This window comes from Penicillium riverlandense (genome assembly GCF_028828495.1).
Source record: "Penicillium riverlandense strain IBT 135883 chromosome Unknown utg000008l_segment0_segment0, whole genome shotgun sequence".
NCBI lineage: Eukaryota > Fungi > Ascomycota > Eurotiomycetes > Eurotiales > Aspergillaceae > Penicillium > Penicillium riverlandense.
In genome coordinates this window covers 1,864,087-1,890,695 of record NW_026643199.1, presented here as the reverse complement: position 1 = coordinate 1,890,695, position 26,609 = coordinate 1,864,087, and the positions used below count along the sequence as shown (strand labels likewise).

The 26,609-nt window shown below is 53.9% G+C and overlaps 12 protein-coding genes across 12 annotated transcripts; 4 read left to right on the top strand and 8 right to left on the bottom strand.

Moving 5' to 3' along the window:
• Positions 1–97: 97 nt before the first annotated feature.
• Positions 98–1,866, bottom strand: gua1 (GMP synthase (glutamine-hydrolyzing); the record flags this gene model as incomplete). The annotated part of the gene is made up of 3 exons (XM_057201177.1): positions 98–666; positions 718–1,736; positions 1,793–1,866. 3 exons carry the CDS (start codon positions 1,864–1,866, stop codon positions 98–100), a joined length of 1,662 nt encoding a protein of 553 aa, XP_057049164.1.
• A 213-nt stretch (positions 1,867–2,079) lies between these two features.
• Positions 2,080–4,551, bottom strand: grc3 (uncharacterized protein; the record flags this gene model as incomplete). The annotated part of the gene is made up of 3 exons (XM_057201176.1): positions 2,080–3,606; positions 3,659–4,461; positions 4,521–4,551. The coding sequence occupies 3 exons, from the start codon at positions 4,549–4,551 to the stop codon at positions 2,080–2,082; spliced, it is 2,361 nt and encodes a 786-aa protein (XP_057049163.1).
• Positions 4,552–4,730: 179 nt separating this feature from the next.
• Positions 4,731–5,746, top strand: N7474_009765 (DNA-directed RNA polymerase I subunit RPA34; the record flags this gene model as incomplete). Its single annotated transcript, XM_057201175.1, has 2 exons — positions 4,731–4,954; positions 5,017–5,746. 2 exons carry the CDS (start codon positions 4,731–4,733, stop codon positions 5,744–5,746), a joined length of 954 nt encoding a protein of 317 aa, XP_057049162.1.
• A 269-nt stretch (positions 5,747–6,015) lies between these two features.
• On the bottom strand, positions 6,016–7,709 carry N7474_009764 (sugar porter family MFS transporter; the record flags this gene model as incomplete). Its single annotated transcript, XM_057201174.1, has 3 exons — positions 6,016–6,414; positions 6,472–7,119; positions 7,194–7,709. 3 exons carry the CDS (start codon positions 7,707–7,709, stop codon positions 6,016–6,018), a joined length of 1,563 nt encoding a protein of 520 aa, XP_057049161.1.
• A 1,022-nt stretch (positions 7,710–8,731) lies between these two features.
• Positions 8,732–12,876, top strand: atg26 (uncharacterized protein; the record flags this gene model as incomplete). Its single annotated transcript, XM_057201173.1, has 3 exons — positions 8,732–9,997; positions 10,048–12,567; positions 12,619–12,876. The coding sequence occupies 3 exons, from the start codon at positions 8,732–8,734 to the stop codon at positions 12,874–12,876; spliced, it is 4,044 nt and encodes a 1,347-aa protein (XP_057049160.1).
• A 305-nt stretch (positions 12,877–13,181) lies between these two features.
• N7474_009762 (tubulin-binding prefolding complex subunit PAC10) lies at positions 13,182–14,037 on the bottom strand (the record flags this gene model as incomplete). The annotated part of the gene is made up of 4 exons (XM_057201172.1): positions 13,182–13,280; positions 13,391–13,624; positions 13,696–13,936; positions 14,024–14,037. 4 exons carry the CDS (start codon positions 14,035–14,037, stop codon positions 13,182–13,184), a joined length of 588 nt encoding a protein of 195 aa, XP_057049159.1.
• Positions 14,038–14,192: 155 nt separating this feature from the next.
• On the top strand, positions 14,193–15,252 carry N7474_009761 (TMEM199/VMA12 family protein; the record flags this gene model as incomplete). The annotated part of the gene is made up of 2 exons (XM_057201171.1): positions 14,193–14,453; positions 14,557–15,252. 2 exons carry the CDS (start codon positions 14,193–14,195, stop codon positions 15,250–15,252), a joined length of 957 nt encoding a protein of 318 aa, XP_057049158.1.
• A 330-nt stretch (positions 15,253–15,582) lies between these two features.
• N7474_009760 (allantoinase alX) lies at positions 15,583–17,173 on the bottom strand (the record flags this gene model as incomplete). The annotated part of the gene is made up of 2 exons (XM_057201170.1): positions 15,583–16,623; positions 16,676–17,173. The coding sequence occupies 2 exons, from the start codon at positions 17,171–17,173 to the stop codon at positions 15,583–15,585; spliced, it is 1,539 nt and encodes a 512-aa protein (XP_057049157.1).
• A 1,206-nt stretch (positions 17,174–18,379) lies between these two features.
• N7474_009759 (uncharacterized protein) lies at positions 18,380–19,763 on the bottom strand (the record flags this gene model as incomplete). Its single annotated transcript, XM_057201169.1, has 4 exons — positions 18,380–18,867; positions 18,919–19,467; positions 19,528–19,643; positions 19,696–19,763. The coding sequence occupies 4 exons, from the start codon at positions 19,761–19,763 to the stop codon at positions 18,380–18,382; spliced, it is 1,221 nt and encodes a 406-aa protein (XP_057049156.1).
• A 294-nt stretch (positions 19,764–20,057) lies between these two features.
• Positions 20,058–20,538, bottom strand: N7474_009758 (mitochondrial 37S ribosomal protein uS14m; the record flags this gene model as incomplete). Its single annotated transcript, XM_057201168.1, has 3 exons — positions 20,058–20,120; positions 20,179–20,350; positions 20,420–20,538. 3 exons carry the CDS (start codon positions 20,536–20,538, stop codon positions 20,058–20,060), a joined length of 354 nt encoding a protein of 117 aa, XP_057049155.1.
• Positions 20,539–21,964: 1,426 nt separating this feature from the next.
• N7474_009757 (uncharacterized protein) lies at positions 21,965–24,235 on the bottom strand (the record flags this gene model as incomplete). Its single annotated transcript, XM_057201167.1, has 3 exons — positions 21,965–23,158; positions 23,207–23,687; positions 23,829–24,235. 3 exons carry the CDS (start codon positions 24,233–24,235, stop codon positions 21,965–21,967), a joined length of 2,082 nt encoding a protein of 693 aa, XP_057049154.1.
• A 253-nt stretch (positions 24,236–24,488) lies between these two features.
• On the top strand, positions 24,489–25,736 carry N7474_009756 (FAD-dependent oxidoreductase; the record flags this gene model as incomplete). Its single annotated transcript, XM_057201166.1, has 1 exon — positions 24,489–25,736. The coding sequence occupies one exon, from the start codon at positions 24,489–24,491 to the stop codon at positions 25,734–25,736; it is 1,248 nt and encodes a 415-aa protein (XP_057049153.1).
• Between the last annotated feature and the right edge of the window lie 873 nt (positions 25,737–26,609).

Sequence of the window (26,609 nt, the reverse complement as noted above, 5' to 3'; positions counted from 1 at the left end):
CTGAAATGAATTCAATTGTTTATATGCACATAAATCATGAACAGCCCCCCATTTTTTGTTCTATATTATAACCCCCAAAAATCAAGAAACCCAAAATCTACTCCATCTCAATCGTGCCTGGCGGCTTGCTAGTGAAGTCATACGCAACGCGGCAAACACCCTCCACCTCGTTAACGATGCGGGTCGACACCTTGGTCAGGAACTCATAGCTGAAGGGGTAAGGCATAGCAGTCATGAAATCCTTGGTCGAGATGGCGCGGAGGAGGATGATGTTGGCGTAGACGCGCTTGTCGCCCATGACACCGACGGCGCGCGAGGGGTCCAGCGCGGCGTAAGCCTGGCCAATGTCGTCGTACAGGCCGGCTTCGCGGATCATCGAGATGAAAATGTGGTCGGCTTTGCGGGCCATGTCGACCTTTTCTTTGGTGACTTCGCCGAGGACACGGATGGCGAGGCCGGGGCCGGGGAAGGGGTGTCGGCCAACTAGCTCGGCGGAGATGCCGAGCTGGCGACCCAGCTCACGCACCTCATCCTTGAATAGCTCGCGAAGGGGCTCGATCAGCTTCAGACCATGGCCAGCCATCAGGCGCTCGGCGATGCCGCCCACGTTGTGGTGGGTCTTGATCGTCTGCGACGGGCCCTTGAACGAGATGCTCTCAATAACATCTGAAATCATTTGTGAGTCATGCCCTTCGTCAAATCAGATACTGAACTGACCTGGGTACAGCGTCCCCTGCAAGAACCACTCGACCTTGCCAGCATTCTGTGCCTCGACCTTCTTGGCCTCATCCTCAAAGACATCAATGAACTTGCCGCCAATGAACTTGCGCTTCTTCTCTGGGTCGTTAACGCCCTTCAGGCCAGCCAGAAACTCCTCTCCGGCATCAACAACAGTAAGGTTAATGCCAAGCTGCTCCTGCAGAACCTCCTTGACTTTCTCGCACTCGTTCAGACGCATGCAGCCGTTGTCGACGAGGACGGCGTGGAAGCGATCACCAATGGCCTCGGTCATCAGCTTGGCGGCCACGGTAGAGTCGACACCACCGCTGACAGCGCCGAGGACCTGGCCCTCGGGGCCGACGAGGTTGCGGATCCGCGTGATCTCTTGACCGATGAACTCGGCCATCGACCAGCTCTGCTTGGCACCGCAGATCCCAACAGCGAAGTTCTTGAGAAGACGGCCACCATCCGGGGTGTCTAGAATAGTGTCAGTAGAAGACTCCTCTATTCGATCATCGGAGAACTCACGAGTAACCTCCGGGTGGAACTGGATGCCATACACAGGCTCCGTCTTGTGCGCAATGGCAGCATACTCCGAGTTCTGAGTGGTACCAATGGTATGGAATCCCTCAGGCAGATTGGACAGCTTATCACCATGCGACATCCACACGGTCATCGCATCCTCCAGACCCTCGAACAATTTATCCACATGTCCACCGAAGCGGGTAGCCTTCAGATCGGCATGGCCGTACTCCCGAGCGGTGCCGGCAACGACATTGTCCGCATGCAGACGGTGGGCAATCTCCTGGAGACCGTAGCAGATGCCCAGAATGGGGACACCGAGATCGAAAAAGGCGGGATCGATGTGCGGGGCGTCTTTCTCGTACACCGAGTAGGGACTACCGGAGAGAATGATTCCCTTGGGGTTCCAGCCCAGATCGGACAGCTTCTGCGTGCACGGAAGCATCTCGGAGTAGACGTTGATCTCGCGCAGCCGGCGGGTAATCAGGTGGGTGCTATACACAGATTTCGAGTCAGATCCGATCAAAGAGTCATCGCTGGTTGGACATACTATTGCGACCCATTGTCCAGCACCAGGATGGTGTCGAAGGCATTGTGGGGGATAACCTCAGTGATGGAAGCCATGGTGACTTGCTCTGCTCGAGGACAATGGCCCAGCACTTCTCAGATGAGCCAGGAAAGAAGTTGGGTTTCTTATCGCAAGAAGAAAAAAATGTACGGACGGGCACGTGACTCGGCGGGGCCCTTGCTTATCGCGGATCTATAAAGCAGATCTGGAATTATAGATGAAAGGTGCCATCAGGTAAGGGTACACTCGAATACAACGGGTCATGGTGATCACTGCCAATCCGTCTCGCTCTCACTCCCCGGATATGCCTTCTTCCTCAACTTCCACAGCGATTTCTCGCGCCGCGCGGTAACTTCGCGCTGCCGGCGACTATTGTCCTCCACCACAGTCATCCAAGGCACGTTGCTAGCGCGCCGAATTCTCCCCCTCAGGAGCGCCAGGGTCTGGCTGTGCTTCTTTTGTTGGTCCGATGTTTCCGCCCGTCCATTCTCATTGATTGGCCGGGACACGGATTGTTGGTAGCGCCTCTCTGCGGCTCGGGCGGCGTGGTATTCTTCGCTGATGGCCCAGTTAGGGTTATCCAGCTGTCCGCGGACAAGCACGATGTTCTGGCCTTGTCCCATTGACTCGCGTAAATGCGAAGGTGGGATAGGGGTGGAGAGTTCGATCTTGTGCGAATCGATGTCTATCGACCGGATCAGGGCAAGGCCGAGGCAGTGGCTTGTTTTGGGGTCTAGTGGTGTGCAGCTCCCCGATCCGGTGAGTAGGTGTGGAAGATCTTCCCGCGGTGTTCGCACAATGCTGTCGGCTAGAGATGCGTTCCCATCGCTTTGTTCCAGGTCCATTTCTTCGCTTGCCACGGCGTGAGGTGACTCTACTGCCACCACGCCCACAATAGATCCTTCGAGGACTTCTCGCAACAGATCGGAATGGATCCGAGATCCCAACACCATAATACCCAATATACCTTGCCGGTCTCCAGCGTAGTCCACGACAATTGGTCTCGTTCGGGAGATAGGTGCACCCGACCACACTGGGTTGCTAAGACCAGTCGGACAGGACATGTGGAAATAGGACTGGATCTGCATTGACCGTAACTGAGCGCTGGATCGGCTGACAAAGTCGGTTGGCTGGGATGGCAAGATCGTCATGGGCACTCGGGCTTCACGGGCAGCCAGGCCGAGAGGATCCACGACCTCTGCTGGGCCTTTCTCGCTCATATAGACCACATCAGACAGACCTAAACTCCGGACCAGCCAGGTTGCCACCTCCAATCCCTGTCCGAAGATCCACCCGGGGTAGTTGATGATCAATGGACATTGGGGATATCTCGCCAGTAGTGAGCGATAATGGTCCATGAGATCCATCGCAGCCAGAGCATAGTGATCAGGATCTTCCTTGGGGGATGTTGCACCAATAAGATGCGCGCGCACCATTTGACCATTCTCGGAGTCATCTAGGGATGGATGTGTGAATGGTGGCCCAAAGAATGGAGAGCGCAGGTGCGCGAGATAGACCTGGCCCATGGGAGCGAACTCTGGCTGTCCCGGGTCAAGGTCCAGAAAAGCGACGCCGTCGGTATTTGTGTACCAGTTTTCGGTCTCGGGAGCTGGGCTGAGAAGATGATTCAACAAATAGCGGCTGAATGTCGATTTTCCTGAGGCTTTGGGGCCACATATTAGAACCCGGAGACTCCCCTGGCGTTGGGAAAGAGCTTTCATCGAGGTACTCCATTTCTTTTCGAGATGAAGGGGCCGTAGATGTCTTTTCATTGAATCATCCGCTGATGTGTATAGCTTCCTAGCAGTCAGTCTCGGCACCCAAAGCAATAGTGACAAAAGCACATACCACTGAAAAAGTTCGACGCGAGTCTTTGGCCGCCTCTTTGAGGGAAAGCTTGTCAGCGACTGTATTGTTGCCATTCCAGACCTTCTGGTACAGAGGAGAGAGATCCCGAAGGCGAGCAATGCCGCTATGGCAAGACTTGATTTCAACCTCTGCCTGTCCATCGACACCCGAAACGCATTTGATCACCGGCAGAGAATGAGTTGAGGGAGCATAAACCCTATATAAACGCGACGAAGGGTGTAGTTTGGCGCCCATCAAGCTGACAACACCCCGTTTGACCCAGAGGTCATACTGTCCCAGCAAGGCAAGATTCATCCTCTCCTGAATGCGGACACAAAGCGTGCTTTCGTCGCTGTAGACTATGTTGCCCTTGTTCAAACGGCCCTTGGATAATGGAAAGTTCTGAAGCTCTGCGGGGGTATCTGCTGGCGACTCATAGCCATCGGGGTCACCAGCAGTAGACGGGACATCCCCCTCATCAATTGCAGTTGTGTCGTCCTCCTCCGGCTCTTCATGCTCGAGATTTTCGTCGACAATGCGCGCAGGAGGCTGTACTGCTGGCTTCTGAGACCGCGTGGCTCTTGACGGTCCGTCCGAGATCTTCCCTGGCGCTTCGGGTTTCTTTGCTGACCTTGTCCGTGTAGGTCGATCTGCTGCAGTTGTCTCTTCCGCTTCAAGAGAGCGGCGCGGCTTTTTCAACGGCGGCTCCCCGCCGACCTGGGGATCTGGTGTCTTCTCCGACGCTGTCACATTCTGCGCCTGTTGTTGCCGAGCTCTGCGCGCCGCGATGGCGCTGAGGGGGGCTGCCAAAAGCACTGGTGTGAGCTGCAGCTGCAGGATGGAATATTAAAAAGAAACGTACCAGCTTGTTGCTTCTCAGCCTTGCGTTTCATGGCGACATGGCAAGTGCAAGTGCAACTAAGTGCAAAGATAAACGATAAGCAGAAAAAAAAGCGGAGTGGCCCGTGCGCCCGAAAAAAAGGCGGACCGAGTTCACTTCCAAGTTCACCACTTCTGTATTCCCTGCCGTGTCCCGGAAACAAGACTTGACTGGCGACAATTGACTTATATCATGTCCGCCTCATCCTCGTCCGAGAGCGACAGCAGCTCCAGCCGCTCCAGCTCACCGGAGCCAGCCAACCAGCAGAAGCAAGCCGTGAAGGCCACCAAGACGGAGCCCGCAAACGAAGATGAATCCAGTTCGTCGGAATCAGATAGCTCCAGCGACGCGGAGTCAGACAATGGCGCAGCCGTAACCAAATCAAGCGCACAGCCAGAGTTTGAGCCAGCCAACAGGTAAGGATCATCTGTTCTTGATCTCCGCAGCAATCACTAATTCCTGTCTCTCTCTCCCACAGAGTTACAATCTCCGCAGCCCAGCCGTACAAACCACCAACAGGCTTCAGAGCGGCAAAGAAACTGCCACCTCCATCCTCGAAAACCTCATCCCTCCTCTCCAACCTAAACGGCAAACAAGTCTTCCACATCACAGCCCCGTCATCGCTGCCGCTATCAAAAATAAAAGAAGTCTCCATGGCTACGATCATGCAGGGCAAGCCCCTCCTCACCCACGAGGGTGTAAACTACGGGATCCCCGCTGAGACCCTGCTTTCCGAGCCCAACGACCCCGAAGGGAAAGCGCTACTCATCTACGACCAAAGTACACAGTCTTACCGCAGTGCTGCGACAAATTTGCCGACGTATCACATCCAGGAACTGGTCGGGCCTCTGGGAACGGACAAGGCGACTGACAAGGCAATTGAGGCGTTGCGCGATGAGAAGAAGCCGCACAGGCGGCAGCCGAAAGGGTTGAAAATGCGGTTTCGGCCTGTTGGCAGTCTGAGTGGGCCGCCGGAGACGATTGGAGAGAGCTCAGAGTCCGAGGTGGAGGAGGAACCGACATTCAAGGTGCCGCTGGGTGGAGAGCGCGAGGAGCAGCGGAAGAGGAAACATGCTCAGGAGGGGGATGCGGCGCCGCGGAAGAAGTCGAAGAAGCATGAGAAGGATGGCGAAGGGGGAGAAAAGACGTCGAAGAAGTCACATAAGGATAAAGAGGAGAAGAAGCGGAAAAAGGCCGGAAAAGCATGACGAATTGGCGTTTTTGGGTTTTCTGGGTGGTTTCTGTTGTCTTATACGGCTTTCAGGTCAAATGCAATGTATATCTTCTCATGGAAAAGTACTTGGATTCATCATTCCTAGCTCGACCGCGCTTGCTGAGATGTAGAAAGACAGACACAAACAACGTGAGCAAGGGCGTATAAGCTACCAAACCATTACAACCCCATCATCAGGAAAGAACGTTGGAAGCAGACATCCCCCCCCGACCGCATAGCCCCTTCACCTCTCTTTTATCAAAGCTAAGACTTATGCTTGATATTGGCATGGAAGTTCTCATGCACGCTGACGAGCTGCACCCGCTTGCCGTCAGCACCAAGTATACCACCCTTCTCGCCATCATCGGATGAGCTGCGTTCAGCAACCTCCCACTCCGTACCAGCGGCAACCTCGAGGTTCTTGCCGCGGGTCTCCTTGACGAAGAACCAGCAGAAGACCGTGGCTACGAGATCGAAGCCCATGAAGATCAGGAAGGTGTTGGCGCCGACGTTTTTGATCATGTAGGGGCTTGCGAATCCGAAGCAGAATGATGAGGCCCAGTGAGCGAGCATGCTGAGTGCCAGGCCCAGCGCGCGGATCCGGGTCGGGAAAATCTCGGGCACGTAGGCCCAGGGCATTGGACCCCAGGAGCAGTTGTAGATCTGTAGCATAGATATGTTAGGAAGTTGGGTGATACATGGGAAGCAGAAACGACTTACCATAATGTCAAGGTACATCATCGCCACAGTCGCCCGGCCGGCGTTGGTGACTTGGCCATTCACATTAGTTGCGGTATTGTCGACAATCAGCGCCGTGATCAGCATGCAGGCAGACATGAGAGCAGCACCACTGACGAGCGTGACCCGGCGACCGAAGCGCTCCGCCAGGACCCAGATAAAGAAGGAGCTGGCAATGACCTTGACGGCACCAAACAGACCGGTCAGCAGCAGGCTCTGCTTGCTCGAGCCGCCGGCCACCAGCTTGAAGTATTGCGGGGCAAACACCGCCAGAGCGCTGCTTCCCGTGGCGTTCTGGAAGATGAACAGCAGGGGTCCAACCGTGAAACGCAGGCGGTTGGCCGGCTCCAGCAATTCCTTGAAAGAGAAGCCTTCGCGCTCAGCGCGCTCGGCTTGCAGACCTAGTTGGGTCTCGGTGAACTCCTCGCGCGTCTTCAAGCCATCATCGCCACGGATCCAGGTGATGGACTTCCAGGCATCGTCGGTCCGATTCTGCGTCAGGAGCCAACGGATCGATTCCGGCAGAAAGAAGGAGCCGATCAGCAGGGCGCCGCCAGACACCAGTTGCAGCCCGACGGGGATCTGCCACTCGCGCGAGGTGCCAGCGATTGCGAGGTTCGCGGCCACACCCTGTTCTGGCTGGTCAGTATTTTTATCACCCAAAAACAAAAAAGAAAAACCAAAAAAAAAGGGCATCCACTCACGTAGTTAATCCAGTACGCCAGGAAAACACCCCAAGCGAAAAGCCACTGGTAGAATGAACCGCAGCGACCCCGGATCTCCTTGGGGGTCATCTCTGCCGAGTACATGGGGATCACGACACTCTGGGCGCCCATGCCGAGACCGGCGACGAGGCGGCCGACATACCAGGCGGGCAGCGAGCGGGTGTTGATGACCTGGATAATCACGCCGACACAGAAGACGGTCGTGGCGCCGATGATGGTCCACTTGCGGCCATACTTGTTGGTGATTGGGTAGACAAACAGCGCGGCAATGAACGACCCCAGTTGCTCCAATCCCACAGTCAGGGAGGAGACCTTGGACTCATGGGCGTCGGAGTAGCGGAAGTCAGTCTCAAAGGACTTGTAGGTCAGGATCCCACCAGCAATACCCGAGTCATAACCCGACAGAAATGACGAGATGAAGACAACGGCGGCCAGATGGTAGGCGCGCAGGGTGCCCTTACGGGTGTTGAGCTCGGGGATTTGAAAGAGCCCCATGCTGAAGACAAGAGAAGTGAAAAGTCGGTTGCATTTGCTTGATCCAAAGCCAAGGCGGCTACGGGCATATATGTATACAGATCGCGTCGCATCATGACAGGGGTTGTCTCGCGTGCTGCTGGATGTAAGGCGCGAGCGTTCAAAGGCCCGAGCACGCCTTCCGGCGGTTGGATGGTGCCAGCTAGTTTATGAGTGCATTCGCTCGATCGACCATGGTATTGGACAGGTTCCCACGGCTAGCGAGCTGGTCTGACAGGATCGAGAGTACGCGATCCTTTGATTCGCGCATTTCGAGAGGGGATGGGTGCCGCGCTCAGACGGGAGATCACGCCGGGCCAGACCGCGGAGGAGGGGAGGGCGAGAATACGACAGGGACAAAGAAACCATGTCGGCTATCGGCTCCAGCGTGGAAATCCCCAGATCACGCAATTTAAATATATCTTTCCAAAAAGAGAGTTCGGATTATGCTCTCGAATGAATAATGAGTATGTAGTTAGTGAGCTAGATCCACCCTCCCCCACCCACTCACTCTCCATGGATGCTGAGCTCAGCGGGTCACCTGACACGTCCAACGGCTCACATGCCCGGGACCAGCTGATTCCCTTTCTCTTCTGCAACTAAATATTCATTGGTGGTTCTTTTCTTCCAGTGTGAGTCGGCAGCAGCGATAAGAACATCACCCAGCAATAATCATGCCGTCTGGGTGGCACTTTTTGCGTTTCGTGGTGTGACATATCTCGCTATCGATCGATTGCGTCCGAGCTTCAATGCTTATCGGCACCCTCAACCCACCACCAGCACCCAACCATCATCATCTGGTGGAATCACTCGTGGAATCACTGACATGCTCGTCATCTGAAGCGCCTGGTGGTTCAAGGGTTGCCGGCGACACCTGACTGACCTGAGCCCATCCTGGTTCGTCATCGTCCTATCAGTCCCGGCCTGTCACCTGCTCGGGGCTTCTCCACCAGCAACCTTGATCGACATCCCCGTCCCTATCCTCCTCGCCACTATCCGCGAAGATGAGACCGCTGCTAGACGATGCCAAACGCCGGGTCGACCGAAGACACAGCACAAGCATGAAGTCCGCCTCCGCTAACCGCTGGTTCGCTGATCAACTGCCGGAACGCTTCAAGGATGGCGACGATGCCCAGGTCGATTTCACCGCTCCGCCACGGGGCATGGGCTCGCGAGATGGTAATATCCACTATATGCAGCAGTCGCTCTTCTCCATGATTGCGGCAGTCGGATCCCGGTCGGATTTTCATGCGCGGTTCGACGAGTCGAGTGATAGCGATGAAGAAGCTGAGGAACATCCACCAAAGGAGTCGCCGTCCAACCTAGTCCCACCGGAGCGGATACCAGAAGAGTCAAAACTTCCCACCGACATGGATGAAAGAGGACGCCGTCATCGGAGGACCATATCGGATAACAGGCTTCTGCGGAAACTGCCAAAGCTGGGCTCGAAGGGCTCGAAGAATAGAGCAAATGAATCTTCAACACATAGCGGGTCGTCCGTCGTGGTATCGCCAAGGCGCGCACGCAGTATGACGCCTCGAGCAGCTCCGATTCTCAGCCGTATGGTCGAAGCCCAGACTCGATTTGACACGACTCCTTCCACGACGACAAGTCCAACCCGTTCCAGCAATCCCCCCCAAGACCGTCCACCATCCTCCTCGTCAGCATTGTCCACAAGGCTAATGCAGATGTTCGGGTTTGAAACACCCGAGAAAGTGCTGGTCGAATACGCTTGCTCGCTTTTGCAAAGCATAATCCTTCAGGGTTACATGTACGTTACCGAGGGACATATCTGTTTCTACGCCTACCTCCCGAAGAAGTCCAACGTCTCCATCAAGTCGGGCTACCTCTCGAAGCGCGGCCGCAAGAACCCGAAATATAATCGCTACTGGTTTGCCCTCAAGGGCGATGTGCTTTCTTATTACGCCGATCCTTCCAACCTTTATTTTCCTAGTGGTCATGTCGATCTCCGATACGGCATCTCCGCCTCCCTCGCAGACACAAAGGGTAAAAGTGGCGACGTGAAGGACTTTCAGGTCACTACCGATCAACGGACCTATCTTTTTAGAGCGGACAGTCCCATGAGTGCAAAGGAATGGGTGAAAGCTCTACAGAAAGTCATCTTCCGAACGCATAATGAAGGGGACAGTGTCAAGATTTCATTTCCCATTGCCAACGTGATAGACTTGGAGGAGAGTCCGATGGCCGACTTTGCCGAAACATTCAAGATCCGGGTTGTCGATAGTGGCGAGACATATGCAATCGACGAGGTATGTCTTTTGCTGTGTCCCTTTTGCACTATATGCTAATCGTTCTCCAGTACTTTTTCTCGTTTTTCAACTACGGGCAGGATGCTTTCAACTATATTAAGAACTTGGTCAATGCTTCTGCGAAGAGCGTGCGGGAAGAACAATTGGAGCATCCAGGTGCAAGTGAGCGAAAAAGGCTGTCCGTAAGTAGTGGGCGATTGGCTGGCCAACAACAACATGACTTGCCACGGAGACGCAGCGCAAGTACCGGACAAGAGGGACTTGGGTCTCCAAAGCAGCAGGATTCATCAGATTCTTTCGTTGCGGCGTGTACCGAGTCGTCACCAATCGTGCAGTCGATGACGGATACCAATGAGTCTGCGAGCCAGATCCTGAACCGCAGCGATGTTTTTCAATCGCCCACTATGCGCAGTTTACGGAGGCGTTCTTCTGATGTAAACGATGCTGTCGTACGCCGCTCTGATGAGACTGCCCGTTCTGCGTCCGCACTCGCCAGGTCGACTCCGGTGGAGAGAACCGTGGAGAACGTTTATCCTGCACCCGCTGATGCTGCTCAACCGGTGTCGCCTGCAGGGCCTCCGTTGAACGAACTTGTCAAAGCTGGAGCATATCCACTTCAGCGAGCTGCTGGATTCGCTGAATATCTGAAAAGCCGTTCAAAACAGATGAGCAGTCTGTTGGCAACCGAGTCCATGGGCTATTTCGAAAAGGTTTCTGGCATGTGGACTGGCGGTCAGCGGCACTACGGCGAGACCGAAGGAGTGCTAGCCGAAGATTTAAATGTTGATCCCGAAGACAAAGACGGTAGCTTCAATTACGGTGACCGGTTTCGAGCACATTTTGCGCTTCCATCAACCGAACGGCTGCAGGCCACTTATTTTGCGTACTTGCACCGGGTGCTTCCGCTGTATGGCAAGATCTATATCAGCCAGAGGAAGTTGTGTTTCCGCAGTCTGATCCCCGGCACTCGGACCAAGATGATCCTCCCATTCAAGGATATCGAGAATGTCGAGAAGGAAAAAGGTTTCCGGTTTGGCTACCACGGCCTTGTTGTCATCATTCGTGGCCACGAGGAGCTCTTCTTCGAGTTCAACGCGGCAGATGCTCGGGACGACTGTGCAGTCACGTTGCACCAGAACCTCGAGTCCATGAAGTTCATGGTGGAATCTGGCATGCTGGCGGAAGCGGAGCGAGAAGAAGCCGAGGCCGCCCAAGCTGAGCATCGTATGCTGCAAGAGGCGAGGCTCGATGGTCCCGAGGAGCCCGACCACCGACCTACCCCAACGGAGGACTCCTCTGAGATTCACCCATTCTTTGACGATCCGCGTGCTTCGATTATCAACTTCAAACCCGCGGAGTCGCTGAGGATTACATGCCTGACCATCGGCTCCCGAGGCGACGTGCAGCCGTATATAGCCCTGTGCAAGGGCCTTCTTGCCGAAGGCCATCGGCCCAAGATTGCAACGCACGCCGAGTTTGAGCCCTGGGTCCGGAGGCATGGCATCGAATTTGCCCCCGTGGAGGGTGATCCTGCCGAACTCATGCGTATCTGCGTGGAAAATGGCATGTTCACCTACTCCTTCCTGAAGGAAGCGTCGCTGAAGTTTCGAGGGTGGATCGATGACCTCTTATCGTCTGCCTGGACAAGTTGTCAGGACAGCGATCTCCTCATCGAGTCTCCGAGCGCCATGGCAGGGATCCATATCGCGGAGGCACTTCGGATACCTTATTTTCGCGGTTTCACCATGCCCTGGACCAGAACCCGGGCGTATCCGCATGCATTCGCGGTGCCCGAGCACCGAATGGGCGGCGCATACAACTATATCACGTATGTCATGTTTGACAACATCTTCTGGAAGGCTATTGCGGGTCAAGTCAACCGGTGGCGCAATACCGAGTTGGGATTGAAGGCTACCACACTAGATAAGATGCAGCAGAACAAGATTCCGTTCTTGTATAATTACTCGCCTTCTGTTGTGCCGCCACCTCTCGACTACCCAGACTGGATCCGGATTACGGGGTATTGGTTCCTGAACGAGGGCTCCACCTGGACGCCACCAACGGAGCTATCAGACTTCATCACGCGTGCCAGGGCCGACGGCAAGAAGATTGTGTATATTGGGTTTGGGTCGATCGTGGTGTCGGATCCCTCCGCATTGACACGCACAGTCATTGAATCAGTCCAGAAGGCAGACGTCCGCTGCATCCTCTCCAAAGGATGGTCAGACCGGCTTGGCGACCCATCCAGCGCAAAGCCCGAGATCACCTTGCCGCCTGAGATATACCAGATCCAAGCCGCGCCTCACGACTGGCTCTTCTCTCAGATCGATGCGGCCGCCCATCACGGCGGTGCCGGAACGACGGGGGCAAGTCTGCGCGCAGGACTTCCGACTATCATCAAGCCGTTCTTTGGCGATCAGTTCTTTTGCGGATCCCGGGTCGAGGACCTGGGCGTGGGCATCTGCATGAAGAAGCTTAACGTCAGTGTGTTCTCCAGGGCACTCTGGGAGGCTACGCACAGCGAGCGGATGATTGTCAAGGCCCGGAATTTGGGTATACAGATTCGCAGTGTAAGTCCCGCTTCTTCTGATTGAGATATCAAGTTACTAATCCTGATATAGGAAGACGGGGTGTCCGTCGCAATCCAGGCTCTCTACCGCGACCTCGAATACGCGAGGACTCTCGCCCGCCAACGCTCCATCGCCTCGTCTACCCCCTTCTCCCCAACCCCGTCAGCCAAGGTCTCCCCAGATGAGGCAGACGACGACCTTGACGATATCGAGGAATGGACGTTCGTCGGCGACGAAACAGACATTGACATCTCGAAACGCATGCGTGAGCGCGCAGCCTCCGACGCAGAGCAATTGGCGTCCTCTTAATTACTCTCGTACTAGTTTTCTTTTTGTTTTCCTTCAGGCTTGTGCCATTATGATTGCTGCTCACTTATTTATCATGTCTTACGACCTATCTACTTACCTACGACTCTCACGCATTTCATGTCTGTGTCTGTTCTCGCGTCCATGAGTACCTCATGCTGATGATTCATTGATTGCGTTTGACTTTTGCTGGCGCCATGGACGAAGAAGGGACGACTGGTTTGGTTTATTTGCCAACTGCATTCATTTTCTTTTCATAGACCAGCTACAATGAATTCGATTTTTATTTTTTGATCTCAAATATCATCTTATCCGGCCTGCGGCTTCTCCTCTTTCCCTTCCGCTTTATCCTTGCGTCGCTGCACCACATCCCAGTTATACACGCGCGCCGTTGCAACTTCAAGCGTCTAGCCACGAAATCAGGATTAGCATCAACATTCAGCACCAATTCAATAGACAACGAAGGAAACAAAAGCCCCCTCATAGAGGAGACGGTAGAAGAGAAGAAAGAACTCACGGTAATCTGCTCCCTCAAAAACTCCAAATCCTCATCACAATTCGCCAGGCTTTGTTCCGCGGCGGTCAATTTCTCCTGCAGCATGCTCTCTGCCTCGGGCAGCGGGTATGCGAGCATGACGTTCGCACCGAGCCAGAGGTAGACCTCGTCTGTGTCGGCGGGGGAGATGGTCGCGCGGGCGTAGAGCGTGTCGTTGAGTTCGAAGTTTGTGTCGAGAGGGGCGGGTGTGGATGTCTACACATACCATTGTCAGTCAATGGCCAGCATATCCAGAGTAAGAAGAGAACGTGTAAGGGCAAACGAACCTCTTTCCGCAACTTCAAAAACCGCACCATCTCCAACGTCTTCTTGATATCCGGCAATTTCTCTCGTAGCCCCTGGGCCCGCCGCTGCGTGTTCACTTCCATGAACTGGTACTTGGAGATCATCTCCTGGAACGAGCGCAGCGTGGGCTCGACCTCTGCGCGCGAAGAGACGTAGTCGCTCACATTGTCGACGAAGGGGGCTACGGGGATCCCGCGCGGGTTGGTTTGTGTTGTTACCGTGCTGGGTAGGGTGTGTTAGTTACCTTTACAAAAGTAGATAGATATGAGATCGCGGGGGAAGAGGAAGTGCTAAGCTGGGTGTAGGTACCTTGTGTCGGCCATTGTGGTGGAGGAGGGTTTTGGGGTTGGCGGGAGCGAAAAGATGAGGAATGACGACGTGGGGCTAAAGAATGTCGGAGGATAGATAGCTCGACACTATGATTACTCCACTGCTTTCTTTCTTTCCTCACCACCTAACCACCACCACCACCGCGCGAATGGTCTACCTCGTCACAACGGACCGCATCCTCGCGGCCCTAGAGGCCGTCCCGGTCTCACAGCGCGCGGAACTAGATCTGCCTACCTCCCTTACGCGCCACGGTCCCATGGCGCACGAGCAGCTCCTACGCCTGGCCAAACACCTTCAATCCGAAGCCGCGGACACGACTACGAACACCCTACCGGGGCCAACAGCGCTGAGCTCCCTCCTGCGTGGGACAAAGGTCTATGTTCCACCGCCGCCCAAGAAACCCGAACCAGTTCGTCCCAACACTCCCCTTCCACTTCGGAACAGCTCCAGACAAACAGACAGCTGCCGACTACCTACCTAAACTATAACTAATTCACTCCGTTCCCAAATAGACCGCCGAATACCTCGCCTCCAAAAAACGCCTTCTCGCCTTGCAAGATGAAGCAGCCTACCAGCGCCTCCTGCACCCAACGGGCCACCAAAATCCCGAAGATCCCTACATCTACACGCACCCCTCCGCCATTTCCCAAAACGAAGCTGCACCTCTCATAGAAGAAGACACCCTGACCCCCTCGCTGGTCATCAATATCTTTCTGTCCGTGCTGATAACGGGGTTCAGCGTGTACTGGGCTCTATCCAAGTTCGCGAGCGCGGATGTTCTCGCTACGGGCTTTGCGTCGTGGATGGGGTTGCAGAGTGAACAACACCAACAACCCTCAGAATTAAAAGTGCAACGATACGGTGCGTCGGAGCCAGTGCGCGTGCTGTTGTCGATATTCGCGGCGTTGGCCGTGGCGGTCGCGGAGGCGTTTTTGTATGCTGCTTATTTGGGGAAGATCCAGAGGGCTCGGGAGAGGGAGAGGGGCTTGAAGGAGAGGAAGGTATTTGTTGGGGCTGTGGGTGTTGATGCTGATACGGACAACAATGATGTCAAGGGTGGTGGTGTTGATGTGAGTTCGAGCTGTAAGGAAGAGGTGGAAATTTGGGGACGGGGTGAGAATGGGGGGGTGAGGCGGAGAGTTAGGGAGAAGTGGCAGAGAGATAAGGAGAAAGAGATTGAAAAAGGGAAGGAGAAGGACAATCTATGATCGTAATATACTGTGTTATTTAGAAGGATACCTTACTCTGTACAAATGAGACGATAGTATGGATAAAATTGCTGTATTCTATACTAAGCTACAGCGCGCTGTCATTAATCTAACGGGTATGCTATGCAAGCTGTCGGTCATTAGTTTTGGGTCGCTCGTCGGGATGAACAGAATGTCGAGAGTGCTTTGTGTTGTTGGTGTGTATCGTGAGGGTAAGAGAAGAAAGATGCGATGGGCACGTAGGAGCCACTGCCGGAGGTGGTCAACTGTCCCACACAGGAGGAGGAGGAGGAGTAAGAAAACATAAGAGAAAGAGAGGAAAGCATTCTTTCAAACCCGTTTCTCAAGAAGCAGCTTGCCAGCCGGAGTCTTGCTCGCAAAGCCCTGATCACGACTGTAGACGGGCTCCCCACGCAGCCAGGTCTCGCGAACCATGCCGCGCAGCGTACGGCCCTGGTAAGGCGAGCACTTGTTGCGGAAGAGCATCGTGCTAGGCTCAACGACCCACTCGGCGGCATCGTCAAAGACGCAGATATCAGCGTCGAAGCCGACTCTCAGATCGCCCTTGTGGGTCTGCAGACCGACCTGGGCGGCGGTGTTGGCACAGCAGAGCTTCACGATGTCCTGCAGGGCGTTCCTGGTGTTCTCGTCGTCGGGAGCGGAGGTCAGATTCTTGCGCCGGCTGACCTCGCTCCAGAGGATGGGCAGGCCCAGGCCCACGGAGGAGATGCCGCCCCAGGCCGAGAAGAAGTTACCGTTTTCTCCGGCGGAGACGGAGGTTGTGGTGCCGTTGCAGTGTTGGCCGCCCGGTACGTGGGCGGGAAGGAGTTTGAGGTCTGGCGTGCAGGGCGAGTGGTCGGATACGACCGTTTGGATGACCCCGTCGCCGGCGTGCTTCTCCAGCTCGGTCCAGAGACCGTCTTGGTTCAGCTTGGACCGGATGGGCGGGCAGCACTTGTGCCGGGTGTCGCCGTCGCGGACTTCCTCGGCGGCTAGCGAGAGGTAGTGGAAGCAGGTCTCGGCGGTGACTTTGACGCCGTGGGCTCGCGCTTCCCGGAGGATGGGGATGGCTTCCATGGCCGAGAGGTGGACGATGTGCAGCGGCAGGTTTGGGGCGAGATGGGCCAGCGAGAGGATCTGTTCGATGGCGCACGTCTCAAAGGAGGATGGCCGCGAGGCCAGGAAGGTGGAGTAGGCTTCCAGCGGGCCGACGGGTCCCGCTGGTGGCTCGGACTTGTGGTCCACGACGCTGACGCCGGCTGTTGTGGGAGGCACCATCTCGGCGTGGAACATGAGCGTCGTGGGCTCGTCTGCCAGTTCCGCCATGGCCTTTTCGATATCCGCTGCGGTCACAGCGGGGAACTCCTCCACCTGAGAATATAGTTAGTATTTGAGTCTAAACACAAGAAGTGAGAATACCTACACCGCTATCAATCAGGAAACTCTTGAAACCGCGCACTCCCTCCTGGACGAGGGCCTTGAGGTCACCGGCATTGCCGGGGATGATGCCGCCGTAGAAGCCGACATCAACCCAGCACTTGTTCTGGGCAGCCTGGACTTTTTCTTTCAGCGCAGCCACCGTGGTGGTGGGTGGGATGGCATTGAGGGGCATGTCAATCACAGTAGTGACGCCGCCAAAGGCAGCGGCCTGGGTGCCGGTGTAGAAACCCTCCCATTCCGTGCGACCAGGCTCGTTCAAGTGGACATGGGCGTCCACCAGACCCGGGAGCAGGACATGGGGTGAGTAGTCGGTGTACGGGGTGCCGGAGGGGAACTCCGACGCCGGGATGATGGAGTCGAAGACGGCGGTGATCTTGCCCGTGGCGCGGGAGATCACGATGGTAGCGGATGTCAAACGGCCGGAGATGACGGCTCGTGAAGAAGCCACCACGGCAATCGAGGGCATGTTAGCAGTCGCCATGATAGCTTGGGGAGAGTGGCTTGCGGGGGTGGCAGGCCTAATCCTATATCTCTTTTCAAGGTGTAGATAAGGAGGGAAAAGGGAGAGATAAGACAAAGATAAAGATAATCAGTTATCTGGATGAAGAGAAAAAGGGCAGATAAGGACCGGGTCTGGGGGGGGATATAAATAAAAAGCCACAGCCGAGTGGGCTTGGGGAATTTTCTTCTTCTCGGTTGTTCACAAGGCAAAACATGACCCACTCGCCGAGAGGACCAGCTCCGATGTTGCTGCGATCACTCGATGGGTGGCCAGGTCCAGAGCCAGTCAGAGTTTGCCGGGCTGCCCAAGACGATCCTTCCGGTCTCCAGCGAATGCCCTCACCTGTGCCCGAATCGGAGGGTGCAGCGCGTTGAAGTGGTAGGATGGTCTTGCTGTGTCGCTCAAGTCATATCCTAGAACCCCGTCAGGACAGACATTATCTTGTCGTCCGATACCGATAGGCAGAATAATCCGAGTGAACCGTGGTTGACACCGACAAAAAGACACTCTGATCGAGTAATAATCCATAGCCGTCGGCCACCTCCGGCGGTGCAGCGGACAAGTCCTAATCGCTTATCAGTGGCCGACACTTCCGAACGCATTTTTTGATTAGGGGCCCTTACTCGATCGAAATTGCCACTTTTTTCTTTTCATTTCCCTTACTCGATCGAAACTCCTGTTCGCTGCGTCCGGAACTCTCTTCCGGGCTGCCCATAGTGAGTTAGCCCAAAAGAAAAGAAAAGCCCCCTCTTCTCGTCACGCGCAGTCGGCGGCCTCCGAAAGAGGGGGCTTTTCTCGTATCGAGTAAGCGCGGATTGTGCGAGATGGACGCTTGGAAGGAGGATGAAGAAAAAGGGGAAGGGAGTTTGGCAGAAACACAGGGATCGGGTCCGGTTTTAACTTGACTTGACTTGCCTACCGAAGGCTTGTCCGGTTTCTTGTTTCTTGATTGCGCCATGCGCATGGGACCCGATCAGCACCGGCCGCAGATTGCTTAACTGCCGCTTAATGCGACTTCAACGGAGCAGTCGAAGATGAAAAATGGACGATGCGAGACAAAATGGAATCACATTCAGCGATCAAATCCGTTCTTCTTAGTTAGGGCTTGGGACAAAACATCATCGAAATGTCAACACAACCACGTGGGAGAAAATACCGTTCGTCTATCTTAGATCCCCCAGATGCCTACGCATCCAGATCCAGCGCCTCCATCTCATCCAGGCCCAGCACCGGGGCCCCCAGCTCAACATTCCTCTCCTCCAACAGGACCTCCGCCTCGAGGACATGGTCGACCTCTTCTTCCAGCGCATCCAACTCCTCCAGCCTCTCGCGTGTAGCATCATTAATATCACTCGCCAGGATCATCACCTGCTCCGCATAGTTTCGATTCGCATGGGTCAGATCGAGCCAGTCCAGCATATGCCGCCAGGCCACGGGCATGATGCACTCGACGTTCAGAGCCTCGCCCGACGAATAGCAGTTGCAACCGTGTTCACGATAGCCCGCAACCCGGTCTCCGACAGGCTTGTCAGACAACACGTAGCCGCGGCAGCGCGAGGACACAAACGCCGCAAACGAGGTTGGGTTAGTCAGGTCGTCTTCTTCCAGGTCGTAGGAGCTATGCAGTGGTTCGGTGAGACTCATGGCGGAGATGGGTGTACGCCATTTCACCCCTGTTCACAATCGTCAGTTTTGCTTTTATAGATTAGCCGTATGCAACGTACAGTTCGCTTTCAAGTACTGGAACGCAGCCAGTCCGCCCTCCGACACGCCAATCACGTCAATGCGTGGCGCCGTCCCGTTGCACCAGACACGCGGAGCCAGCACGTTGTCGAAGACGTAGCTTACATGTTCGGGCCAGTCGGTGTTGCCGGGAATCTTGTTGCGGTAGCTCATAGTCGGCTGACCCGCACAAGCCGAAGACCGGGGTAGTGACAGCCAGGTCGGCTGCGTGACGGCTCGGCCGGAGCTGCAGTGCCAGATCAACTGGCCCGTGTTAGCCAGGACGAGAGCAGTATCTTTGTTAAGTGCAGCACGCGCAAGCCCAACGGCGGAACCGGCGTGGATCGAGTCGACGCCGACGGTACGATATGCCCAGATACCCAGGTCCTGGCTCGGCTCGCCGAAAATGACGACGATACGAGATGCAGTGGGCAGGTTGTTCGAGACCAGGATGGGGACGTGCGCTTCCTGAGGACTCGCAGAGAGAGGCAGGCGCCAGGTCTCCAGGCCGAGTTTGTGCAGACGGTCTAGGACAATGCGGCGGATGCATTCTGGTATTCAGAGTGAGTTGAATTCTGCTTGTGCATGCATGGTAAGCTGTTTTGGCATACCGTTCATTGCTTCTTTTTGGAGCTCATTCCAGCGCTCATTGCGGTTGATCTTGTACAGGAAGTTTTCCTCTGGGTTGGAGATCATTCGGATCTGGTCGTTCTCAGTGACGAAGTATCTGCATGGGGGGATGAGTGGGAGACTTCACAACGTGCATTCAACAATCTTACCCCAGTTTCTCCAGATCGGCAGGGAAGACAGGGTCTGCAGGAAGATCGCAAAGTCGATAGACGAACATGGTTGGACTGCTGTTGATAAGAAATGGATGGTGTGGTGGAGGAAGTGGGCAGAAGGAAAGAGGGAAACAGAAGCAGCGCAAGAGAGAAAGTAAACAGAGAGAGAGAACAAAGGTAGGCAGGCAAGCAGACTGACAGGCAGCAAAGACAAAGAATCAAGATGAGATCGAGAAATAAGAAATCGTTTCGATAGATTTTGGTTAATATACACGCCTCACTCGTGGGCCAGAAAACAATGCTGATGCAGAAACGCCGCTCGCAGACCCAATACTTGCACAATATTCCTTGTCCAATAACTACCAGCTCGCCTTCTTGACCCCAGGCAATTCGCCCGCCAGTGCTTGCATGCGGAATTGGAACTGTTGACATCGAAGCATCAGCACACAATTCCACCTTGGCCAGAAAACCAGTACTTACTCGGTTGATCCGGAAAGTCCGGAAGACACTCCTTGCGGTCCCCGAATCGACACACCGGTTCTTCACCTGCGTCGGACGGGTGTAGGGGTGCATCTGCGACAGCTGGAGCTGGGCCTGGGCGCGCGCACGGGCGGGGAGGGAGGTGTTGCGGATGATGTAGCGGAGGGCTTGTCTGTTCCCAGAGAGATATGGTCAGAATCATTTCTGCTTATTTGGGGCGTTGGCTCAATTCAATTCATACCGTTCGGGTTCGGTCTGCTCGATGGCGACGCGCTTGTTGTGGTCTCGAATCACGCGGATGTTCTTGAACCCGCCCAGGTCGAGTTTCGCGGGCCGGAAGAGGGATGCCATTTTGGACATGGTGGCGGTGGTGTTGAGAAGGAGTGTGAAGATGAAGATGCAGATGGAAGAGATGACGGGTGGGCGGAGAAATCGGGTTGCCTCGTTGGGTTTAGCGCACAATGCGAATTGCACACTTTGATGGACCACAACATTTACCCATCAACAGTACGGAGATAGAAGCAATGTAGATATGCCTAAGAAAATGGGAACTGCTCGATGATGTCTTCCAAAATACCTGGTGTCCTTGGTGACATTTTATGTGGTGCCGGAATCAAGACAACCGGCGTTAGGGAAGGCATCAAATCAAGATGAACAACCCAGAAACTACATCAAGACAGCTCAATGGGTAGACACCTGTCTTCCTGTAGTTCTTGTCAGAGACGAATCTCCCATAACAGCCAAAACCACCGACTACGAACACCCCCAGCAACACAGCAAGAAACAGTCGAGTAGTGGTACAGCTTGTGCTATTGATCCAAGTCACCCTCCACGGTATACTCTATATGCTTGGACAGAGGGCAAACTGCCCGACAAGATAGACACACAAAGACAAAGGAAAAAAGGCGAACCAGCCATCAAGGCCCGAGGCCCCGCACATATCGCCATGGGCTCGATTCGGTTTCGTACCCACGCTCCCGCCATTCTAGACGACATATACACACCCACGAGAAAAAATCTAGTGAGAAGCAGGCTTGCCGGGCTTAGCGTTGGGGTTGCGGGGGTCGTTCTTGAACTCGGCGGCTGTTGGGGAAAGAAAGGGAGTTAGCCCGATGATCTCATCTCAATTGTTCGAGTCATGCCATCGATTTCGCAACAAAACCAATCCAATGGGTATGGATTCCACGCAATGGACCGACAAAATGTAGATGGGGTTGCGGGATGCACTCACAGTTCGCCATGGCACCCGCGGCGGAGTTGATGCCGTACAGAACGACGAGACCTGAATGGGAGAATTCGTCAGAACAGGTTTTCCACGAGCATGCTCTTGTATCTAGCAAGACATATCCAAATCGATTTCTCGGGGAAATCCAAGTCATCGGGCGGAATGGGAGTGCGGAGCGTGCATACCGGCAACGAAGAAAGGAGTCATCGGCTTGGCTGTTCGCGAGTCAGTGTCGTGCTCAGGATCGCTGAAATTGTCGCAAGGGGTGCTTACCGAGAGCGCCAGGGAACTTCTTTCCGAGGAGAGACATGGTGGCAGGTGATGTGGAGGGAATGCGAGATGGGGGGTTGACGAGGAGGAGCAGGAGAAGTGAAGCGTTGGGTTTGCCCGGGTCCGACCGGCGCAACGAATAGTCCGGGTCACGTGATATTCCGAACTATACACCATTGGATGCTGATGATGATGGTGATTGTTGATTGATTGAGATGAGACGAGATTATTATATTTCATTCAGTAGAGATGATTATAATTATAATACATGCTTTGTGCAAGGTGACAAGCTCACCACGCAGGACGCCCAGCCAAGTCCCAGTCCATTGCTGCCCAGTCAAACTGATTAAACGGTCCGGGATCAAAGCTTGTTCCTGTAGAGCTATCTTGCCCTCCTGCACCATACAGCAACCCATAATTGCCCAACCCCATCGGCATGGACATCGGCATTGGCGTAGGTATGTTCAAATCGTCGAGGCCAATATTCATATGTTCAATGCCCCCGGCCTGTGTACTCTGCTCCTTTTGCGCCACGACCTCTCGGACATACGATACAATTCGGGGCGGTATCGGGGTTGCATTGAGTGTTGCCTCGCGAGCTTCCCATGCCGGAAGGACCAGTTTGACAAATATATCGTAAATCGGGCTCTCGGCCTTTTCGTGAGTAATGACGCGAACGTCATAGTTATCGCTCATGGCTTCCCAGGCCTTGTCAGCAAGCTTGGATGATGGTCGCCGTCTAAGATCCTGGAGAATATGAATGTATGCTGGCAATGGGAAGTAAAAATGAACTATCCACAGGAATCCCTTGGTGAGAGGTGATGCTAGTATCTTAGTATCACTTTCAAGCATGGCGAGTGCATAACCAATAGCTCTGTCGCGCTGCGCTGCTGTTCGGTCTCCGTACGAGCCGGAGTACTTCCAATAGTGTTCGATAAGGGAGTATTTAGCAATAAAAAGCCGAGTCGACCAGATGGTCATGAAGTGCAGTGGGTTCTCCGGGTTGCAGAGCCTGAGATATTTTTCCTCGACCATCTTCTGCAGAGTGGCCATCTCACCGTCTTCAGGAGCAGTTTCCGATAAGAAATATTTCAAAGACGGGTTGGTAAAACCAAGGTAGGCTTTGGAGTGGCGGACGAACTCGCCAAGCTCACCGCGCACAACGGCAAAAAGTGCCTCGCTCGAGACGCCTTGAACTGGCGGCGGCTCTTTCATCCCTGCTCGCATGTCAGAGTCATTCACGTTGCGAGGAATTTTGCAGTCCCAGGCAGGGTCCAGGACAATAGTCTTGTGGTCAGCTAGTTCACCGATTCGACTATCGAAAATCTTGAGCGACCACCAGAGTCTGCGGCGCATTTCCGCTTCGAGGACGCTGCATTTGGCAGAGGCCGACTCGCTGTGGATTCCTATCCGCTGCGCAATACGCATTGCGACGCCAAGAAGAGACGATAAAGAACGAGGATCTGTGCCGGGTCCGATGGAGATCTTTTATACGTGTTAGTTAATATACTCTCAAATCGTTTGTTAACGGACCAAGAAGAGGTAGAATGCCGTTAGACATTCGCGATCGCCAGTTCGCAAATATCCACAGTTCATGAGCGCTTGCTGGCAACCAAACTGGTACTTTGTCAAAAGGTCTTCCTTTGTTGAACCAAAGGTGGTCTGGCATTCGTCCGTTGCGAGGCTCGTAACAGCCATGGAATATATGCTGAACATGAGCGGCTCCAGGGTTGGGCTTATGTTTGTCATGTTACTCGCAGCTTCGATGAGCCGCGGCTGTAGGCTTGGAGTGTGCGTGACCTTGAGTAATGGGTCGACATTGTTGAGATAAATCTGCCAGAGCCGAAATATCTGTACAGGATCCGGGTGCAGAGTTGACAGCTCGGCAAGTGTCTTGCGCGAGCCAAGAAGAAGGTTATCGTCTGTAAAGAGCTGATCCCACACCTTCTTGACTCCAACCTCATTCACGTCGCTAGATGAGCCATCGTCCTCATCTTCTGCGTCTGGATGCTGTCTCAATTCTTAGTATTATATAGATTTATAGCCGGTTGAGACACCATCATACAGCTTGTTCGGTCATTAATCGCCAAAAGTCCCTGGTATAATTGTTAATTATATATTTTGATATGAAGGTTCGAAAGATCCATCCTCGTACTTGATCTCGTTTACTTCTTCGTGCTTTCCGGATGTCGACGAAGACGACTGATCCGTCCTTGCGGATTCTGCTTGCTCCTCGTTTGGACCAAAGTGGGCCTCCGCCTTCGACTCGTTCGGGTGAAGAGGCTCAAACTGGACATTATTTTGTCGTAGCAAGACTTCGTACATGCGGATACGCTTCAATAATTCTCGTTCAGGGAATCTGCGTTTTCGCTGACGCGGAGCCAACGTTGCAGGTACACATTGCACCCGAAATCTGATGCAATTTGCACACGGGAACTTGCGATCACACTTCACCTTGCGCTGCTGGCAGAGCACGCATGCAAGTACTCTTTGCGACTGCGATGATGGACCCGAGGGCGTGTCAAGCGTGCCCTGCTCGGGGTTTGGTGATGCCTTTGACATTGCTGCCGTTGAGAACAAGATGTGGTTCGGGCGCTGGTAGTCCCCGAGCGAGACAAGTCATGTGACCATCTCGGACATTCCTACAGCCCGACTGGCGCAATCTTTGGACTATATTTCAGGTAGAGTCATTTCGGCATGCTATATAAGTAGGCCAGCGGGTTTCCTATGTCGAGTAGAAATTGCTCAATCGATTACTTGATTTCCGAGTTGAAAACGATTCTTCTCATTCGATTACTTCAAATCAACTTCAATCATGTCGACTTCTCAGCCAAAAATCGCCGTTGTTGGAGGTGGCCCTGCTGGATTGACAATTGGTCTTCTGCTCCACAAGCGAGGTATCCCGTGCACAATATTTGAGCTCCGCCAGAAACCTACCGACGAAGAGATAGCCAAGCCTTCCGGGGTGCTCGATCTGCATGAAGAATCCGGTCTAGCTGCTGTCCGTGAGTGTGGGTTATACGAGCAGTTTCTCAACTTTACTGGTGAATGCTCCGAGGCAAACAAGGTTTCGGACAAGGAGGGCAACATCCTGTACGAGGACAAAGGGGAGATGAGCCATCGCCCAGAGATCTCCCGCCACAACCTCACAAATCTCCTGGCGTCGCATTTGCCGGCTGATTCGATTCAATGGGGCCACAAGCTCCTCTCAGCTTCTCCACAAAGCGAAACTAGGCAGACCGTGCTCGACTTCGGTACCAACGGCAAGCATGCTTTCCACCTGGTTATTGGTGCAGATGGTGCCTGGTCTCAAGTTCGCAGAATGTTGACAGATGTGAAGCCACAATACGCGAACACACAGAGCTTGGGTGTGACAATCCGGCATATCACATCTAAGTACGCACACTTGGCAGAGTTCGTCGGTGATGGCAGCTTCACCGCGCTTGGTAATCGACATGGCGTCATGTCTCAACGCGGATCGCAAGACTCGGCTCGCATCTATGTCTTCCTCACACATGAAGACGAGCAATTTCATATCTCATCAGGAATGGCGGACCAACCGGCTACATTTGCCAAGGACCGACTCTTGAAGGACGACGCACTGCTTGGCCAATGGGGACCAATCCTCAAGGAGCTGGTGACTGTCGCATGCGACGAGGAGGCTGCGGACAATCCAGGTACCCCGGTTGAGATTCGGCCGCTCTATATGCTCCCCCTTGGGACTTCATGGGAGCACAATCCCAGCGTGACGGTCATTGGTGATGCAGCGCATTTGATGTGTCCGTGGGCTGGCGAGGGAGTCAATGTGGCCATGTGGGACTCGTTGTTGCTCTCTCATGCAATTATTAAAGCTTATGAGGTTTCCGGGCGAGATGGCAGCTCGTTTCAAAAGGCGCTCTCTCCAGCGATGAAGGATTTCGAGGTGGAGATGGTGGCTCGCGCAACGAGGTTCTCAGAAGAAGCCGTCCAGAACGGGAAGATGCTATTTGGGGAGGATGCTGCGAAGGCTTTCGCAGATTTCTTTCTCAGCATGCAGCAATATATTGAGAATACACAGCGATAAACAATTGCCTGGGCCTGACTGTGGAAATTTATAAGGTCCTCTCTAGATATAGACGATTTTATAATTAATACCCCTTTACCTACCTGACGCCTAGATTTAGGGGAATTGGCCACTTCCTGGTTGGTAAGGAGGCGTGGCATAACTGCGGAGATCTGGGCAGCCAGACATTTTGGCTCTATTACAGTAACTTAATTTTCGGGTGTGTTCATTTCACAATGTGGTCAGTCTTGCAGCGTAATTCACAATCACCGCTTTGGGCGATGACATTGGTTATGCATGGAAACAAACTGTTTGCCTTCCAACCGAGATTCACTATAGCTAGTGATCCATATGTCCGAGGGCACCGTCTCCCTCATATTCTCCTCCTACACTTGACAGCTCCCTGGTCTGGAGCACTTATTTCCTGAGAATAGGGGAACTATCTGATGGGATTCCGTTGGGTTGAATCCAAGTGTTTTTTATCAACTTAAGTGGCGGCTTCGACAAGAAGCCGCCAAAATCATTATGTTAAGAGCATCAAAATTCCGCGTGGAATTACACAGAACAAACGTAGACATTACCGGAAAAATACAATATTTGACTTGTTCTCTGGCCGCCGTCGGAAGCCGCCGGTTTGTGTGATGTGTGGGAGTCTGGAATTTGCATATCCACTAGTAAATTTATTAGATAGTGTTCTGTGACAATAGTTGAAAACGATGGTATTCAGGTCTAGCTATCATGTCCATATTTATAGTAGAGAAGCGGAAAACTCTCTACATGCAGATGAAATCCGATCACATCGGAGCACGGTTTCCAAATTAGGCGAAAACCCGGTGAGCCATCGTCAGAATGCGCCAGCTGGATAAATTACCTAGGAGCCATTATACTGACAGT